This window comes from Phocoena phocoena, chromosome 9 (assembly GCF_963924675.1).
Source record: "Phocoena phocoena chromosome 9, mPhoPho1.1, whole genome shotgun sequence".
Taxonomy (NCBI): Eukaryota; Metazoa; Chordata; class Mammalia; order Artiodactyla; family Phocoenidae; genus Phocoena; species Phocoena phocoena.
The window spans coordinates 50,484,415-50,502,377 of record NC_089227.1 but is presented as its reverse complement, the minus strand read 5'-3'; the positions used below and the strand labels follow the sequence as shown (position 1 = coordinate 50,502,377).

Here is a 17,963-nt window from a genome sequence, read left to right as displayed (position 1 = left end):
TGGTTGCAGTGAAAAATATTGAAAAAAACATAATATAGTGAGTGTAAATAGAGCAGGGACCTGGGAACTGAGCCTAGAGAATGCTGATGTTTAATGCTTTTCTTTTTTTTTTTTTTAATTTATTTATTTATTTTTAGCTGCATTGGGTCTTCGTTGCTGCACACAGGCTTCCTCTAGTTGCAGTGAGTGGGGGCTACTCATCGTTGTGGTGCACGGGCTTCTCGTTGCGGTGGCTTCTCTTGTTGCGGAGCATGGGCTCTAGATCTCAGGCTCAGTAGTTATGGCGCATGGGCTTAGTTGCTCCACAGCACGTGGAATCTTCCTGGACCAGGGCTCAAACCTGTGTCCCCTGCATTGGCAGGAGGATTCTTAACCACTGTGCCACCAGGGAAGCCCAATGCCGATGTTTAGAGGTCAGAGAAACGAGGAAGAACAAAGGAGGTGAAGGAGTGATAAATTAAATATGGAAAGGACAAACAACTGCATCACAGAAGCCAATAATAAGAGTATCAAGAAGAGAATGTATTAAACTGTCAGATGTTTCTGATAAATCAAGAAAGATTAGAAGTGCAAATAAATCATTGGACTTTACAATGTGAAATCATTGGTGACTTTCACAAGAACACATTTGATGGAATGGTAAAGACAAACTGATTACATTGGATTTGAGAGAGAGTGAAGGAGAAGAATGAAGAAGGAGAAGAATTACTTGAAAGAGGAGAAGTACAGTGGTAGCTAAAGGGTGATGTAGGGAGTCAAGTAGTGGATTTTGGTTGTTGCTGGTTTGTTTAAGATCAAGGATATCACATTGTATTTCTATGCTAATAGAAGTGATTGAGGAGAAAGGGAAAAAAATAGCTGATTAAAGAGAGAGGAACAGTTGCTGGAGCAATGTCCTTGAGTAGATGAGAAGAGATGCAGTCCCCTGAAAAGTTGCCATTAGATAGGAGCATGGTAGTTTAATCCATTAAAACAGGAAGGAAGGTAAGAATATTTGACTCATGATTCAGGTATGTTTTCAGATGCAGTATTTGGAGACTGTGGAAGTTCTTCTCTGATTTCTTCTGTTTTCTCAGTAAAATAAAAAGCAAAGTTGGCACCTGAGAATGAGAAAGGAAGAGAAGATGTTGGAGCTTTAAGGAGAAAACAAGAAAACAAAGGGCTAAGAGGAGGAATAAGAAATGGAAAAGACCAGGGAAATTGAGTAGAATCACCCAGTATCACTAATGGCTCATTTCAAGGGTAGTGGTTTTGAATTTAAAAGGAGACCAGTCAGCTTGGTTTATTATTTTTCTCCTCAATTAAGTTCAGCTACACCCGCACAGAGTAGGCAGAGTTAATTGTAAACACAGGTGAAATTTGGTTAGATGGTATGGTGGTGAATAGAAAGGAGAGAATTACAAGGTAGTTGAGTCTGGGTTTTTGTTTGTTTCAAACCACACAGTTCTTTTCATTATTTGTTATCCATTGCTAATCTAAATGAATATACAAAAGAAAGTGATCTTTGTGATACCAGTTTTTCAGAATTTCAGAAGTTTGTTTTTTGACTTAACATACAGTCAGGTTTTTGTTGTTTGCTTGTAATCATCCTTACTGAGGTGTAATTTACATGAAATTTACATTCCCTAATTATAAGTGCAAAATTTAGTGAATTTTAACAAATGTTTGCATGTATGAAACCAACACCACAATCAAGATTTAAAACATTTCCATTACCTCCAAAGTGTTTTCATGTCCCTTTGGAGCCAGTCTCCTCCATTTTATATTGTTGGGTTCTACAATATTTAATAATACTTTGCCAAGACTGTTTGGGGAATTCCCAGGTTCAGTCCCTGGTAGGGAACTAGTATCCCACAAACTACATGGTGTGGCTGAGAAAAAAAGAATATTTGTCTGTATTTTGTTTTCATGAGGAACGTTATCCCTAGCTTTATTTTCTTATAATGTCTTTGGTTTTGATATTAGGATAATGCTGGTCTTATAAAATGCTGAAATATATTCCCTTTTCTATTTTCAGGAAGAATTTATGTCATACTGGTATTATTTCAGACTTAAATATTTTGTAGAATTAGATAATGAATCTTACTGGGCCTAGAGTTTACCTTGTTGGAAGTTTTTTTTTTTTTTTTTAACTGAATTCAGTTTCTTTAATAGATTTTGTTATTTTCAGGTGCTGTATTTATTTTAGAGTGAGCTTTGGTAGTTTGTGTCACTCAAGGAATTGGTCCATTTCATCTAAGCTGTTGAATTTATTGTTGGTAGAGCTGTTTATAGTATCCCTTTATCATTTAATGGCTGTGGGATCTGAATGTCATCTGTACTTTCTCACCTTTTTCCTTGTCAGTGTAGCTAGAAGTTTATTGATTAGATTGGTATTTCAAAGGATCCAGCTTTGGGGTTTTTTAAAACTGTTTTTGTTTTATTTTCATTGGTTGTTGTTCTTTATTTTTTGCTTGTTTCTGTTTGTTTGGGGTTTAATTTGCTCTTTTTCTAGTTTCCTAAAAGACCTTTCTTCTTTTCCAATATATGCATTTAATGGTATAAGTTTCCCTTTAAGTTTTTCTTTAAGCTGCATTCCACAAATTTTCATTCAATCCAAATCTTTTATTTCTCTTTTGACCTCCTTTTTGATTCATAGGTTATTTAGAAATAGGTTGTTTGATATCCATATCTTTGGGATTTTCAGATATCTTCCTATTGATTGATTTGATTAATATAATAATTTTTAATTTCTTCATGGTTGGGCATACCTTGTATGATTTCAGTTCATTTAAATTTGTTGCCCCAAATATGTTCTGTCTGCTTGGATACTCCATGCATACTTGAAAAGAATGTGTATTCTGCTGTTTTTCACACTTTGTTTCCCTTTGGTGTTATTTCCCTTCAGCCTGAAAAACGTCCTTTAGCGTTTGTTTGGGTTTTTTTAGAGTGGATCTCCTGGCAACAATTTCGATGTACGACAAAGTATATGTTATCTAATTCTGAATTGTATGTTGAACATTTTGAATATTTGGTTCTGTAGAGTCTAGGTCTTAAAATCCTGTGGAGATTGTGAATTTTTTTTTTAAACTAAGACAACCCAGTTAGGTTCAGACCACAAGTTCTGTTTCACCCTCTCTATACAGATTTCTTCTTCAAGATTTTTTCTTATTCTTCTTTTTCTCCAAGTTTTGACTCCCTCTGCTATTTCCCTGCTTTTGTTTACTTTTCAGAATTCTCAGGTAGTTTGCTTTTGTATTTTGTTCAGAGTTTTCAGTTGCAGTCGGTGGGAGAGAGGCCATAGCAAGCTTACTTTATGCTGACTGGAATTACAAATCTCTATGTAGTGTTTTTTTATTCCACAATTTAGATGCAGTTATTATTGCTTTATACCTATCAGTGTTTAGATTTATCCACATATTTACAAAAAAATTTTTAATGTTCTAATCCTTTCTTAGGCCTTAACTTCTAGGATCACTTTTCTGCTTTTTAAGGGACATCCTTTAGAAGTTCTTTTATTGATGGTCTATTCAGAGTAAACTCTGTTTTTGTCTTCATTTTATATCTTTATTTTGTTTTTATTTATGAAAGATAGTTTTGTTCAACATTTGAATCTGGGTTGACAGTTATTTATTTATTTTTTTTTTTGCGGTACACGGGCCTCTCACTGTTGTGGCCTCTCCCACTGTGGAGCACAAGCTCCAGACGCGTAGGCTCAGCGGCCATAGCTCATGGGCCCAGCCGCTCTGCGGCACGTGGGATCTTCCCAGACTGGGGCACGAACCCATGTCCCCTGCAACGGCAGGCGGACTCTCAACCACTGCGCCACCAGGGAAGCCCTGACAATTATTTTTATGTCAAAACTGTAAAGATAACATTCCATTGTTTTCTGACTTTTCTTGTTTATGCTGAGAAAGTGTTTGTCGTTTTAACTGTTGTTACCTCATAGGGAAGACATTTTTTTTCTGGAAACCTTAAGGTCTTCTTTTTGTTTTTGGTGTTCTCTTTATTTGTTTTTCTATGATTCATTGGCCTTCTTGAATCTTAGGAGTGGTGTATTCTGTATTCTCAGTCATTATCTCATGAAATATTTTCTTTCCATTGTTCTATAGTGTGTCCTCCTGGAACTCTTGATTAGATGTTGGTTGAATATTCTCACTCTGTTCTTCATATCTTTGCTTCTCTTTCATATTTTTAATCGTTTTGTCTTTCCATGTTGCATTCTTAGTATTGAGAGACAGGCAGATCAGGTTCAAGGCAAGAGATTAAAATAGAGGCCAGTTTTAAGGCCTTGACCACTAGTGATTGAAGGTATGTTTTGCTAAGCTGTATTGCCTAGTTCACTAATTCTTTCATCTCTGTCTTTGACATTTTGCTGTAATGGGCATATTTTCCAGATGACAGTGTCCAGAACATTACCACCAAACCCTGGTTCTGGGTAAGCTGGCACAGGCATCCAGGAAGTCCAGTTTAGTAGGTGAGATGTAGTAGTGGTTTGTCTGGGCAGAAACAGTGTAATATGTAGTGTTTAAGGTGCTTGAGCTCTGTAATTAGACACAGTTTGATTCAAATCTCTAACATTTGTTACATATGTTACCATTGATATAGCTCCTAATCTTGCTGTGCTTCAGTTTTCTCAGCACTGACTACTGTTATTATAATTATTCTTCCTAATTCAATTGTAACAGATCTTCCAGACAGATTTGTTCTGATGTGGAAGTAGTAGTGTAATGTTACATTTTAGAAGGTGGGCCTAGGTAAGACTGCAAAATCTCAACCCCCCTTTCACCATTTATTTGCTCTTTGTTTTCAGGGTCAAAGAGACAAGCAGATCACTCAGTCTCTTAATCTACTTAATCTTTCTCCTTAGTTTCCTCATCTGATTAAATTGGGGTAATAATTGTACCTACCTTGTAGGATTTTTATTTTCATTTTTACTTTAAAAAAAATTTTAAACATTTTTATTGGAGTATAATTGCTTTTACAGTGTTGTGTTAGTTTCTGTTGTATAACAAAGTGAATCTGCTATATGTATACATACATCCCCATATCCCCTCCCTCTTGCATCTCCCTCCCACCTTCCCTATCGCACCCCTGTAGGTGGTCACAAAACATGGAGCTGATCTCCCTGTGCTATGTAGCTGCTTACTGTAGGATTTAAATGAAATAATACAAGGGATGAATAAATGATTGTTGCTGCCTTTATTCTTGTTGTACCTGTCCTTCATCATCAGCATTATTCTATTGAAGTAGGACTCCATTCACCTGCTAGAAGACATAGCAACTGGGAGGAAGGAAGGAAGCAAAGCTAGCAGGAACCAGGTGGGAATCAGGACCCCAGATATGCAAATCAGGTTCAAGACAGGACATTAACATATATGTGGAAACTAAAAAAATGGTACAGATGAACCTATTTGCAAAGCAGAAATAGAGGCACAGACGTAGAGAACAAACATATGGACACCAAGTCGGGTAAGGCCGGGTGGGATGGATTGGGAGATTGGGATTGACGTATATACACTACTACATATAAAATAGATAACTAGTGAGACCCTGCTTTATAGCACAGGGAACTCTATTCAGTGCTCTGTGGTGACCTAAATGGGAAGGAAATCCAACAAAGAGGGGATATATGTATACATATAGCTGATTCACTTCGCTGTACAGCAGAAACTAACACAACATTGTAAAGCAGTTATACCCCAATTAAAAAAAAAAAAAAAAGGACATTAAAGTGATAGTTCAGTTATATGGCCAGGACCTACAGGCAAAACAGAAAAGGTTGAAGGTCAGTAGGCACGAAAGTTTCAAATCCTAGGCATGCTGTATCTTATATCTTAGACTATGGCAATCAGGCTTCCCCCACTGCAAATTATATGTGGAGATGGAACTCAAAGTTATCCATACAGTTGATTCTCAGAGGCTTAGACTTGTCAGAGCCAAGGCTGCTAGTCAGAATTTCTAAGTACCTGTGGTAGATGGAACTAAAATAAGCAGGAATTCAGGATCACAGTTGAAGTGGAAAGTAAAATAGATTAGATTGAATTGTATCATCATCCTTACCAATGATGCCGAAAGCGCAGCTTCTCTGTACACTGGTGCTGAATCAAATCTCGGAGACAGAGTTTGGGATGAAGTATTGATAGAAAAGGATAGCTTTATTGCTTTGCCAGGCACAGGGGGACACAGCAGGCTCCTGCCCTCGAAAACTGTGTCCCACCCCGGGAGGATTTGATGAGGAGTTTTAAAGCAGTAGTTTAAGGGTGGGGTCTCTGACAAGATCAGGGTGTACCCAGGGCTTCCCCTCCGGTCTGAGGTGGTTGGTCTCCTAATCTTGATGACCTTCTCTGGTCCCTTTAATCTGGCCTCAGGTGGTTTCTTGGCTGCTCCTCCCTTGATGAGCAACTGTTGGAATCTACCCTTTGGAACTCAGGGAAGGTCATGGAGGCTGGAGTCTTGCCTACAAGAAACAGGGGAGAAAAAAAGGTCTCCGTGCCTGGGAGCCACGCAGGGCCTCGCTAGGTTTCACTAATCACAGAAACCTAGTGTTACTGAGTCCAAGCTCGCTCTGCTCACTGCACAACAGGCCAGTAAATCGGGAGACAAGGTGTTGAGGCAAGAAATACAACTTTATTTGGAAAGCCGGCAGACCGAGAAGATGGCAGACTATTGTCTCCAAAAAACCATCTTATTGGGGTTTGGATGCCAGTTTCTTTTAAGAACAGAGAGTGGGAAGAGGTGGGGAAGTAAAGTAAAAAGTCTTACAGATATCTCCTGGAATGGCCAGCCTCAGGGAAGGGATGTGTTAATTTCTTCTTTTCTGCAGCCATTCACAGGTGGGCAGGGTCAGATTGTCTCCCTGTGAGCTGAACAAAGGCACTTTAGTTTCACATTCAGGCAGAGGGCAGGGTTCCCTGAGGCAGGCCCTTATGTATGATTATAATGACAAAAGCAACAAAAAGCAAAGGTTAAAGTACAAGAAACAGATTGAAAGGTGGAGTCAAAATCGGCTCTTCCCTGTTACACTTGTGCTGTACTTCTGGGGATTTACTGCAAGGAAATCAGAAAGAATATGCCCAATGATATGGTTTAAAAGATTTATTAACAGTGGTGTTTAGTGTTAAGAATGGATTCAGTCTGAATGTCAACATAGAGAATTGATCAAATAAATTTATAGTATATATGTATAATTTGAAACTTTAAAGCCATTTAAAATTATATAGAAATGTATTTCTTGACTTAAAGATATTTAAATTTCTATATCAAACATTTATTGCTGTTACGGTAAGAAAAAAATTTTTACAATTATTGATTTTTAAAAGGCAGGCAGTAAACTACTTTGACAGTAGATTCATTGGAAAATAGAGACTCTTTATCTCCTTATCACTTTATCCTAGGATTTCTTTCAGTTTAAAAGCATGAGGCCATCTTTTTACTAATTCGAGTAATTTTGAGAGGTAACTTGCTTTTTAAATTCCTGGTAGTATTTATAGATCTAATCGTTTTTTGTTTGCTTAATTTCTTTAGGTCATTGTGTCAATGAGTATAGCATTTGCTCAGCAAAGTGAACTATCTAGAATATCTGGGGAAAAAGAAGATGCTCCATCATCAAAACAAGCATCTGCTCTCTGTCAGGAAGAACATTATTTAAATGAAATGAAGTTATCACAAGGTCACTTTGGTTTTCAGATTTTCGAGGCAACAGACAAGAAATTTAAAGAAGAATTTAAACCACTTAGTAAAGAGTTAGGAGAAGATGGAAAGGAAGTTCTGTTATCAAACAAGGGTAATCTTGATGATATACTAGAATCAAAGGACCGTGAACTGACTATTTCAGAAGAAATGTTCTCCAAAGATAAAACATTTATGGTCAGAGAATCTGTAAGTATGCTTCCTTCAGTATAAAAACTTATAAAAAAAAGTGTGGGGGCTTCCCTGGTGGCGCAGCGGTTGAGAGTCCGCCCGCCGATGCAGGGGACACGGGTTCGTGCCCCGGTCCGGGAAGATCCCACATGCCGCGCAGAGCGGCTGGGCCCGTGAGCCATGGCCGCTGAGCCTGCGTGTCCAGAGCCTGTGCTCCGCAATGGGAGAGGCCACAACAGTGAGAGGCCCGTGTACCGCAAAAAAAAAAAAAAAAAAAGTGTGACTTTCCTCACTATAAAAATATTAACAGTAATACTGCTTAATGGAGAAGATAAGTATTCAGTTCAGTCTCAAATTGGGATTTTTAAAGTGTAAGAATAAATGACTTAGTATTATTATTAAATAAAACTAGTCAGATTCATAGTATTCCTATCTGTCCTGTTCACATTGTGCATGGTAAAACCTCATTGTAAGTTATACCTACATTAATTTTGTTTCAGTCAATTCAAGATCAGTTATACTACAATTTGGCAATATGTGTGATTAAAAGATTTGCTTAATTTAATAGGATAATATCACAAGGAAAGAGCTACCCATTTGAGAAGATAATTTAAAGCATTCTACTCTATTTATACTAATACTCTTCTTCTTTACTTATTCATTAATGGAGGATCTATCCTGTGTCTATACCTCAACTGTTTGGGCCTTTGACAGAATGTAGTAAATTCTGCTTCTTTTAAAATTATCTTAATACAATTTTTTTTTTTTTTTTTTTTTTGTGATACACGGGCCTCTCACTGTTGTGGCCTCTCCCATTGCGGAGCACAGGCTCCGGTCGCTCAGACTCAGCGGCCATGGCTCACAGGCCCAGCCGCTCCACGGCATGTGGGATCTTCCCGGGCCGGGGCACGAACCCGTGTCCCCCGCATCGGCAGGCGGACTCTCAACCACTGCGCCACCAGGGAAGCCTCAGATTTTTTATTCATGTTCATGATAGGTTACACCTTTTTAGAGGCATATTCAATTAAAATTGTCAACTCTTTATGAAGTGCAAAGTTGTGAGGTAATCATGTAAACCTCTTTAATTTGCAAGCAACTGTTTAAGGCAGAATGATTTGTTTAAGTAGTAGCTCTTCAGGAATTGAGGTACTTGTTGAAACCCATCAAGGGGTGGACTTCTTATGAGAATGAGAAAGTGGAATATAAGGCTTTTATTTCCAAATAGAAATTATTGAAGTTTGTTTCCGATCAAGCATCTCTCTCTAGTACTCTGATGACCACTGCATAATATAAATTAAAGAGATAAAATTTCTCTTTTTATAAATTTAATTTTAAAATATAAGTATTCCATTTATATTATTTCCTTATAAAATGTCAAGAGAAATAATGGAGTTATTCATTAAGAGTATAAGAAATCTTGAATGTCTTTCTTAATTCTCCTCCCTTAGATTACATCTGAAATAACTGATAGTTACTTTGCTTTTGGAGAACAACATGTATAATGATAATAAACTAACTTCACAGTGATTTGAAATTATAATTAAGACAAATTTTTTAAATTATTTATGTTTTAGTTTTAATAATGGGAATTTTAAAATGAGGTGCTTTGTGGGATTAGTATTAGAATTACTTTTGTTTGTATTTAAAATATCAGTGCTGACAGATTTCCACAAAATGTTTTATGGTTGAAATTTTAATTAATTAATTTTTTACTGTTACAGCTCCATGATGAGATTTTGGTATCAAGTATAGATGCTTCTAGACAACTAATGTTAAATGAAGAACAGTTAGAAGATATGAGGCAGGAACTTGTACGACAATACCAAGAACATCAACAGGCAACGGAACTTTTAAGGCAGGCACACATGCGGCAGATGGAGAGACAGCGAGAAGACCAGGAACAGCTGCAAGAAGAGATCAAGAGACTGAATAAACAATTAGCCCAGGTATGGGACCCAGAGTCCCTTTCCTCCCCAATTAAAATAGCATTGTTCTTTATATAGCTTTTTTATTTTTTTAAGTCAGAATTATTTCCGTGATATGAATAAATACAAATATTTAACATCAGGAACAGACTCCACCAGCACAACAGCCTAAGATCTTGTTAGGGACACCTAACTCAACCTTGGAGTGCACTATCTCTCTACTGTTTGACATATCTGCCTTTTTAGGCATTGAAAAAGTGGTTACAAGGCTGTTTGTTTTTAAACATTCCATTGACCATACATGGCAAAAGTACTTTGACAGTTTTGGAAATTCTTTGTGCTGAGGTGCAGTTGATATTCAGTTTTCCCACGTTTATTTATAGTTTTGTGAGCACACCAATTAGCACCTCCAAGGTTTACCTTTATCTATCTTTATTCTATCTTTTTAATCATGAATGGAAATCTGAAGTATGTTTCTGGAACTTTCTCCAGGGAAACATCTCTTCTTGATTTGAGAAATGCAGATTTACATAATGTTCTTACCACTTTCTTGACTAAATTTACATATTCCTTGGTATTTGGGAGCTGGATTCTTTTCAATTGCTGTATATAATATACTCACAAAATCATCGTAGAAAAGCAAATATTTATGTAAAAGTTCTTATAAAAACAAATTTATTCAATTTATTTTGAAAAGTTAAGGTACAACAAGAGATAACAAATAGAGAACTCTTGAAATATAGTTTCAGATATAGAATAATAGGAAAATTGGGAGTTGAACGTAAGATATATCATTTGGAAAAATTAATTATGCTTTTCTTCATTGCATTTTGTGAATTTAAACTTCTGAATTTTCAATGCAAAACTTGCATATAAAAATAATATTAACTGAGCTGCAAAAATTGCTTAATATTTAGGCCTAATTAACTTTTTTTTGTTTCAAATTTTGCATTGAACTTTATATATGCTTTTAACCCCTAATCATGGAAGATGAAGCAGCGTAGAACCAGGGCCTGTTGGTTCCAGGGGGTTAAAAGAAGTCTGCTTAATATTCCTGCTTTTTCCTTCTATCGCAAACAATATTCTCTCATGACCTTTTTTCTTATTTAGAGATCCTCAATAGATAATGAAAACCTGGTTTCAGAGAGAGAGAGGGTGCTTTTAGAGGAGCTGGAAGCACTAAAGCAGCTGTCTCTAGCTGGAAGAGAGAAGCTGTGTTGTGAGCTGCGCAACAGCAGTACGCAAACACAGGTAGTATGGACTTTGACCCACCTAGGAGCAGTGGATCCACAATGCAGTAGGATCTGTGTGTCTTTGTTGTTTGTGTGAAATGTATTTTTTATAGGTATGATCTTAACATATTTGTGATTGTTTACGTTTAAGGTAGGTGGGGTCAAGATGCCTTACATTCCATTTAAGGTAATTTGAATCTGACAGTGGTTTAGCAACAGCTGTTGTTTCACCAAGGAGCAGAGTAACCTAACAAACTTTATTGTTGCATTATAGCATGCCTTAGCTTGAACCCATTAAACTTTTTTTCATCTGTGCACCAGACTGTTTTTATCTTTTTTGATAATGCTAATCTCTTGATAAAATATAGTTAAATACTCTCTCAAACAGTATCTGTTTTGCACGCAGAGGTTTCTTCTGTTTCATGTCATAACAGTATAGAAGAATGACATGCTATTTCCAAGATGACAGGTTTTCTTTCTATTTTGTCCTCTCTATCTTTTTACAAACTTAAACAGAATGTAAATGAAAACCAAGGAGAAATTGAGGAGCAGACCTTTAAAGAAAAGGAATTGGACAGAAAACCTGAAGAGGTGCCTCCTGAAATTCTGTCCACTGAAAGGTATACAGAATGCATATTTTTTCAATGTAAAGTGAGTTAAAATAGTTGTCTCAATATTATAAACTTTATTTGTCTTTATTTTTATTTTGTACATTTATTTGTACATTATACTCTATGTAAAAAATCAGTATTTGATGATTAAATAGACAAATCAAAAAAATCTTTTGTATATAAAGTAATTTTATTGGATATTGATCATATACTTCACTCAGTGAATGATAAAGCATTCTTTGGGTATTGAACCTTTCTTGATAAATTTTATTCTGCTCATATGCCATTTTTTATCCTAAAAAACAAAGTTGTGCTTGTGAGTTTATTCCTTCACTGTTTGGACATGCATTCAGTATAAGCCACCCCCTGGTTTGTTCATGACGAGAAAAAAAATGATTTTAGTGATAGTCTGCATTTAACTTCTTTCATGCATTTACTTTATAACAGATGAGACCTTTTAATCCACATCCCACATTTTTAGAGGAATAAATTAATGATCCGATGTTAACAAAACTTTCCCTTACTTTGATTTTATAGAGATTAATATGAAAATGAGAGTAGTTACCCTACATTAATATTAGGAGTTTAAGCACGGTATTTTTTTTTTTAACATCTTTATTGGGGTATAATTGCTTTACAATGGTGTGTTAGTTTCTGCTTTATAGCAAAGTGAATCAGTTATACATATACATATGTTCCCATAACTCTTCCCTCTTGCCTCTCCCTCCCTCCCACCTTCCCTATCCCACCCCTCCAGGCGGTCACAAAGCACCAAGCCGATATCCCTGTGCCATGCGGCTGCTTCCCACTAGCTATCTACCTTACGTTTTTTAGTGTGTATATATCCATGACTCTCTCTCGCCCTGTCACAGCTCACCCTTCCCCCTCCCCATATCCTCAAGTCCGTTCTCCAGTAGGCCTGTAAGCACAGTATTTTAAAATTTGTTTCGGTCAAATGAAAATAATTTCTCTAATTTTAAATTAAAACTAATATCTACTAACTTAATTTCCTCCTTTTCCAATCTGTGACTTCAACCCTCTGTGTCCTCCTAACCTCCTTCCTCAGCTTGCATGGAGGAATTTGGCCCCTAAGATTTTGGCTTCCCCATTGGATCATCAGTATGGAACACAGTCAGTATGGAACTCAAACAAGAAAGACAGTGTATGAAAATTAGAGTTACCATGGCAATATAAAATAAACAAAATGTTTATTTTATATTATTTATCTCTAATTAGTATATTTTTAAAATTATACAGTGTTTAATTTTTAGGAATTTATGTAGTGAGTGTTGATAAATGAGTATTCCTATTTATTTCTTTTTACCATCATATTAATTTTAATCACTTCTCTTATGTAGAAATATTTTCAAATTATCCTAGTCCGGGGGTGTTTGGGGCTTGAACAAAACCTCAGAAAAAGTTATAGAAATAAAACCCTTTACTTACTTCCTACTAATAACTAAATTATTTAGAGTTTTATTTTTAATCTCCTTGCTTATGTAACCAGAGAACTTGATCTAGGTGTAAAAATAGAACTTTTTCACTTGACAAATACTGAAGGAAGACCGCTCCATTTATTACTTTGTCTTAAAATAGTTATGTCACGTGCCTGTGAAAACAGATATCCTTTAACCAGCTTGTCAGTGAATCTCCCATAGTGTGAAGTTGAGAAACTGTCTTAAGTCAGAGGACCTTTAACATGAAAGTTTCTTATTTTGTCTCCATGTATTAAATATATAGTTTGCCACTGTAGTACCTTTGTTGAATTAAGCTGTTAGGACAAGAGAGTTGTTTAGTTATTCAAAAGGTTAATCAGTTAACCTTCTGAGTCACCGTTTATGGAAGTATATTTCTTGACACATGAAGATGTTTGTGTTGAGGAAAAATGAAAGCTTATGAAAACACTTTGTCCAGGATAATCCCACTTTTGTTTTTAAAATGTCTGTATTTATGAGAGAGGAAGAGGAGGGAAAATGTCTAGAAGGCTAGACATTAAAATGTTAACCGTGATTATCTGTGAGTACTAAGATATTTTGGTGGGTGGTTAGGAGCATTTTTAAAAATTTTTAAAATAAGAATGTATTACCTGTAAAAAACGAGAGATGCACTATTAATTCCATTTGGTTGAAAATAGGTTCCTTCTCCTGGCTGAAATGAGTGTGGTATATGTAACTTGAGAAGTTTCTGTCTCTGGAGCAGATAAAATAACCAACTGCTTGGGGTATATTACCTCTGGTGTTAGCAGATAATGAAATTGTACTATAGACCTTTTTAAAAACAGGTCTCTGCCTGTTTTTGTAATTTAACCATGTAGATCATCACCATTAAGTTACAGAAATACAAGCATATTTTTTTCTGGTGGAATTTTTGAATTTATTTTAAAATATATTATTTAACATAAAAGAAGATTAAATGTAAAATATATAAGAGTAACCATCAATGGTATTACCAGCTCAATAACTTGCATGTGCTTAGGTACTGCCACACTTTTTAAAACTGAAATTTTGCATCTCCCTAAAATTTTCTTCTAATTTGCAAACTCTACTGGCTTAAAATTTTAGTTATTTGATTTCTTTCAGGTCAGTAAAATGCTGCACATTTTCAAAAAATATTATAGTTCACTGATGAAAATTTTTCAGAAGAAAACAAAATTTATAATTATAAAATAAATATAAAAAGCACTTCATTGTAAGTGCTATTGCATATTATTGTAATAGGATCATATGACATTTTATTTTTTAAGTCAAATATTTTGTAGTGTATTTTTTTGTGGAACATAAGTGTTTGCTTTAAAAAGATTAAATATTTTAATAAATGTTTCCTTATCTGTACAGGTATACACTCCAGAAAGCTAATAGCAGACTTCTGAAGATCCTCTTAGAAGTTGTAAAGACAACAGCAGCTGTTGAAGAAACAATTGGTCGCCATGTCCTTGGTATTCTAGATAGATCTAGTAAAGGCCAGTCATTGACCAGCCTGATTTGGAGGTCAGAAGCAGAGACACCAATAAAGTCGTGTGTCCATGAGGAACACACAGGAGGTAAAAGTTTTATATGCTGTTGAAACTCTTGTCACTATCTTCAGTAAATCTTGCTGAGTTCAGGGCACTTTACTAGTGTTGAAAATACAGAAGAGAGAATATTAAAGTATTTTCCAATAAAAAGACCTCCAAACACAAATACACTAGAGCCACTCTTCTTAAGACACCGTTATTGTTTAGCATTTGCAAATGGGTGTCTTAGAGTTGTCATTACATATACTCAGGGTTATTACTCTGCTACGTAAACCAAAGGCTGTTTAATTTCCCCACCAATAAAAGAAAAATTCCATATCACCACTCAGGTCTCTTATCAATATCTGTGAGGTATAACCAACATTCTGAAACCACTCTCTAAAGGGAAGAGTTTTTGTCAGGTGGAGAAAGATAGGATCTGGACGCTTGGACCAGAAGATCAAGGCCTTCCTTCACTACCATTCCATACCCAAGAACTTCTCCCCAGTTGGAAGCCAGTCATCTAAAAATAAAAATGCCAGTTTATGCAATTTTTGAGAACATTCTGTTTGTTAAGTTTCATGTGGAGCAAGGAGAAGAAATTATCCCACTTAGAGAAAGTTTACTTAATTACAGGTTGGCCAGTAATATGTTTCTAAGTGCAGAGAAAAGCTTGATTTGGAATTTTGAGTAAAATTGATTTTAAAAACTTAGTTGAATTCAAAGATAATTTTAAAAACTGCTTTTAGTAAAGTAAGAGCCGAAATAATACTGTAACTTTAAACTTTTAAACTCACTCTTTTGAAACGTCGTAGAAGTATTTTTTTTTAATTAACTTCACTCTTGGTAAAGTTCTCAGTCGAGGGCTATGTTTTTTCTGCATGTGAATCTTGATGTATAGAAAAGAATTAAGTAATATTTTCTTGATCTCATTGTAAAAGTATTTATCAAATTATGTTTTTTTAAAAACAATTATCTCATAAACTAGCTTCACTTAACCATTTGGGAAAGGGGGCATTTTGCTGTGCTGCAGGTAAGACCTACACCATATTCAAAAGACACTCTGAGGAATGTTCTGTACATTACAAGAATATTTTGTGCTTTTTTTGTTAGCAGTTCTAGACACTTCTCCAAGTGGTTGCTGAAGTATTCGGCAAACAGCATTTTTTTTTTTTAATAAATTTATTTACTTGTTTGTTTATGGCTGCATTGGGTCTTCGTTGCTGTGCGCAGGCTTTCTCTAGTTGTAGAGAGTGGGGGCTACTCTTCATTGCAGTGTACGGGCTTCTCATTGTGGTGGCTTCTCTTGTTGCAGAGCATGGGCTCTAGGCACATGGGCTTCAGTAGTTGTGGCACACGGCTCAGTAGTTGTGGCTCGTGGGCTCTAGAGTGCAGGCTCAGTAGTTGTGGCGCATGGGCTTAGTTGTTCCGCAGCATGTGGGATCTTCCTGAACCAGGGCTCGAACCCATGTCCCCTGCATTGGCAGGCGGATTCTTTTGTTTGTTTGTTTTTTGCGGTACACGGGCCTCTCACTGTTGTGGCCTCTCCCGCTGCGGAGCACAGGCTCCGGACGTGCAGGCTCAGCGGCCATGGCTCACGGGCCCAGCCGCTCCGCGGCATGTGGGATCTTCCTGGACCAAGGCACGAACCTGTGTCCCCTGCATCGGCAGGCAGATTCTCAACCACTGCGCCACCAGGGAAGCCCCAAACAATGTATCTTAAAAGACAGCAAACTCGCTTTCAGAGCAGTGTTCCCATAGTTATAAAAAGGAATAAATTGGTAATTTGTTGTTGTTGTTGTGTTACTTTTATTTTATTTATTTATTTTAAATTTTTATTGGAGTATAGTTGCTTTATAATGTGTTAGTTTCTACTATACAGCAAAGTGAATCAGCTATACCTGTATCCCCTCTTTTTGGGATTTCCTTCCCATTTAGGTCACCACAGAGCATTGAGTAGAGTTCCTGTGCTGTACAATAGTTCTCATTAGTTATCTGCTTTATACATAGTATCAGTAATGTATATATGTCAATCCCACTCTCCCAATTCATCCCCCCCCACCCCCCGCTCTTGGTATCCATGCATTTGTTCTCTACGTCTGTGTCTCTGTTTTTCTGCTTTGTAAATAAGATTGTCTATACCAAGTTTTTCAGATTCCACATATATGCATTAATATATGATAGTCTTTCTCACTTCACTCTGTATGACAGTCTCTAGGTCCATCCACGTCTCTACAAATGACCCAATTTCGTTCCTTTTTATGGCTGTGTAATATTCTGTTGTATATATGTACCACATCTTCTTTTTCCATTCCTCTGGTGATGGACATTTAGGTTGTTTCCATGTCCTGGCTATTGTAAATAGTGCTGCTGTGAACATTGGGGTGTATGTGTCTTTTTGAGTTATGGTTTTCTCTGGGTATATGCACAGTAGTGGGATTGGTGGGTCACATGGTAGTTCTATTTTTAGTTTTTTTAAGGATCTCCCATATTGTTTCTCCAAAATGGCTGTATCAATTTACATTTCCACCAACAGTGCAAGAGGTTTCCCTTTTCTTCACACCCTCTCTAGCTTTTATTGTTTGTAGATTTTGTGATGATGGCCATTCTGACCGGTATGAAGTGATAACCTCATTGTAATTTTGATTTGCATTTCTCTAATAATTAGTGATGCTGAGCATCTTTTCATGTGTTTGTTGGCCATCTGTATGTCTTCTTTGCAGAAATGTCTATTTAGGTCTTCTGCGCATATTTTGATAGGGTTGTTTGTTTTTTTGATACCAAGCTGCATGAGCTGCTTGTATATTTTGGAGATTAATCCTTTGTTAGTTGCTTCGTTTGCAAATATTTTCTCCCATTCTGAGGGTTGTCTTTTCATCTTGTTTATAGTTTCCTTTGCTGTGCAAAAGCTTTTGAGTTTCATATGGTCCCATTTGTTTATTTTTGTTTTTATTTTCATTATTCTAGGAGGTGGGTCAAAAAGGATCTTGCTGTGATTATGTGATTATGTTTAATTTACGTCAGAGTGTTTCGCCTGTTTTTCCTCTACGAGTCTTATAGTATCTGGCCTTACATTTAGGTCTTTAATGCATTTTGAGTTTATTTTTGTGTATGGTGTTAGGGAGTGTTCTAATTTCATTCTTTTACATGTAGCATAGAGGATTATGTTATATTCCTTTTCTGTGAGAAGGCAGACTTGGAAGGACATCTGATCTACTAGCCTACTTTCTTATGCATGGTTATGCATCTAAGTCTCCCAGTATAGATTAAATATGTCTATGTCCTATTTTAAGATATCCAGTAATAGTTTTTCAATTATAAGTAATTAAATCAGTTCAGTTATACAGTTGTATTGAACAAT

At 36.2% G+C, this 17,963-nt stretch overlaps 1 protein-coding gene across 1 annotated transcript in view; it reads left to right on the top strand.

Moving 5' to 3' along the window:
• AKAP9 (A-kinase anchoring protein 9) overlaps positions 1–17,963 on the top strand; it is a 149,008-nt gene that overhangs the window by 70,528 nt on the left and 60,517 nt on the right. Inside the window, exons 17-21 of the mRNA XM_065884369.1 lie at positions 7,507–7,860; positions 9,564–9,788; positions 10,878–11,018; positions 11,516–11,619; positions 14,445–14,656. Coding sequence (XP_065740441.1) covers positions 7,507–7,860; positions 9,564–9,788; positions 10,878–11,018; positions 11,516–11,619; positions 14,445–14,656 — 1,036 coding nt within the window. The remainder of the gene's footprint in view (positions 1–7,506; positions 7,861–9,563; positions 9,789–10,877; positions 11,019–11,515; positions 11,620–14,444; positions 14,657–17,963) is intronic.